At 35.0% G+C, this 1537-nt stretch overlaps 1 protein-coding gene across 1 annotated transcript; it reads right to left on the minus strand.

Annotated features, from left to right (window-relative positions):
- Nucleotides 1–309: 309 nt before the first annotated feature.
- On the minus strand, nt 310–1260 carry LOC145682939 (trypsin-4-like). Its single transcript, XM_081754300.1, has one exon. It carries the CDS (start codon nt 1258–1260, stop codon nt 310–312), a length of 951 nt encoding a protein of 316 aa, XP_081610426.1.
- Nucleotides 1261–1537: the final 277 nt, after the last annotated feature.

Genomic DNA, 1537 nt, shown 5'->3' on the forward strand with positions numbered 1-1537 from the left:
AAGTTCTAGCTTCATTTTTGTGGAAACTAAGACAGATATACTTTTGCAACGAATTTCAAAGCTTTACGCTGATTGTATCATACACTGAAAAGTGTGTGTACGACAATATACATGCAAAAGAGATATATGACATGAGGTTTAGGACATTTTTGATGAGCAATTGATTTAGAAACATCTTTTGGTGTAGAACCATCTTCTTCAGTATTCTTAGTTATTACATCTTGAATATAAGTTCTAGTTTTTATTTTCGTCTAAAATAAGACAAACACATTTCTTCAACGAATTTTTAATTGCTTTACACTAATTGTATTATACGCTGAAAAGTGTGTGTACGACAATATACATGCAAAAGAGATATATGATATGAGTTTTAGGAATGTTTTGATGAGCAATTGATTTAGATGTATCTTTTGATGTAGAACCATCTGTTGATGTAGAAGAATCTGTTGATGTATAACCATGTGTTGATGTAGAACCATCTTCCTCAGAATTATTTGCTATTACATCTCGAATCCAATCCAGATATGAAGCAACTTTCGTGAATACAGCTGGTTGACTAATTTCGCCACAAACACCCGATGCGGTAACTCCTACAACTACATTATCATATGTTAGAGGTCCACCTGAGTCCCCTTTGCAAGTACTTTTGCCCCCTTCAAAGACTCCAGCACATATTGTATTATTCAGATCTAGATTGCCAGGGTGAATTCTACCACAAATGTTTACATCCAAGATAGGCAATTCAACTTCCATTAGCACTTCGGCCACTTCGCCTTCATTAGTTACACCCCAACCGACCGCAGTACATGTTGTGTTTGGTGTGACTGTACTAGAAAAAATATCCTTAGGAAATGTTGCCACAGACAAGTTATGAAAATTTGTTAGTCCCTGTTTAAGTTTTAGAAGCGCAATATCATCATTATAACCTGCAGAACTATAATCGGGATGTGGAAACGTAAGAGAAACCATATAACTGATATAAGATCCTGGCGGGATTAGTTCCGCATGCCCTGCAATCACCATAATATCTTTGAATGGTTGTTTATCAACGAAACAGTGTGCTGCAGTAAGGATCCAATACTCAGAGAGAATAGATCCTCCACAAAGATAACTATTGTTATCTGTAACGACAAACATATGGACAACATACTTATATTTTTCTATATCTGCAACTTTCCCTCCAATAATTCTACCGTAATTTGCTGTAGCAACAGTACATAAAAACGTGTTTGCAACAAGAATTTCCAATAGGTATAACATCCTGCTTTTTCTTTGTTATAACTGACCACACAGTAAAACAGTAATGACACTTTCTCTTTTAAATGTGTAGGAATGTAGGTGTTAAATAACACATCACACCATATTATGATTTCACGTAGCGGTCGATTGCCTGTTAAAACAAGGTCTGTAAAAAATTTACACTTTTTGTACGCATAGACTGTTTTGTTAACTTCTTTTAACATGCAAACGTATACCAAGTGAGTAACAAATGTCTCTAAAATGATAGCACAATGCAACGAAATTACTGGCTCTATAT

This window comes from Thermobia domestica, chromosome 4, assembly GCF_964235325.1.
Source record: "Thermobia domestica chromosome 4, izTheDome1.hap1.1, whole genome shotgun sequence".
Classification (NCBI taxonomy): Eukaryota; Metazoa; Arthropoda; class Insecta; order Zygentoma; family Lepismatidae; genus Thermobia; species Thermobia domestica.

Bases quoted from the DNA above. Each gene is read 5' to 3' on its own strand.
- LOC145682939 (XM_081754300.1), bottom strand. From the start codon at position 1,260: ATGTTATACCTATTGGAAATTCTTGTTGCAAACACGTTTTTATGTACT.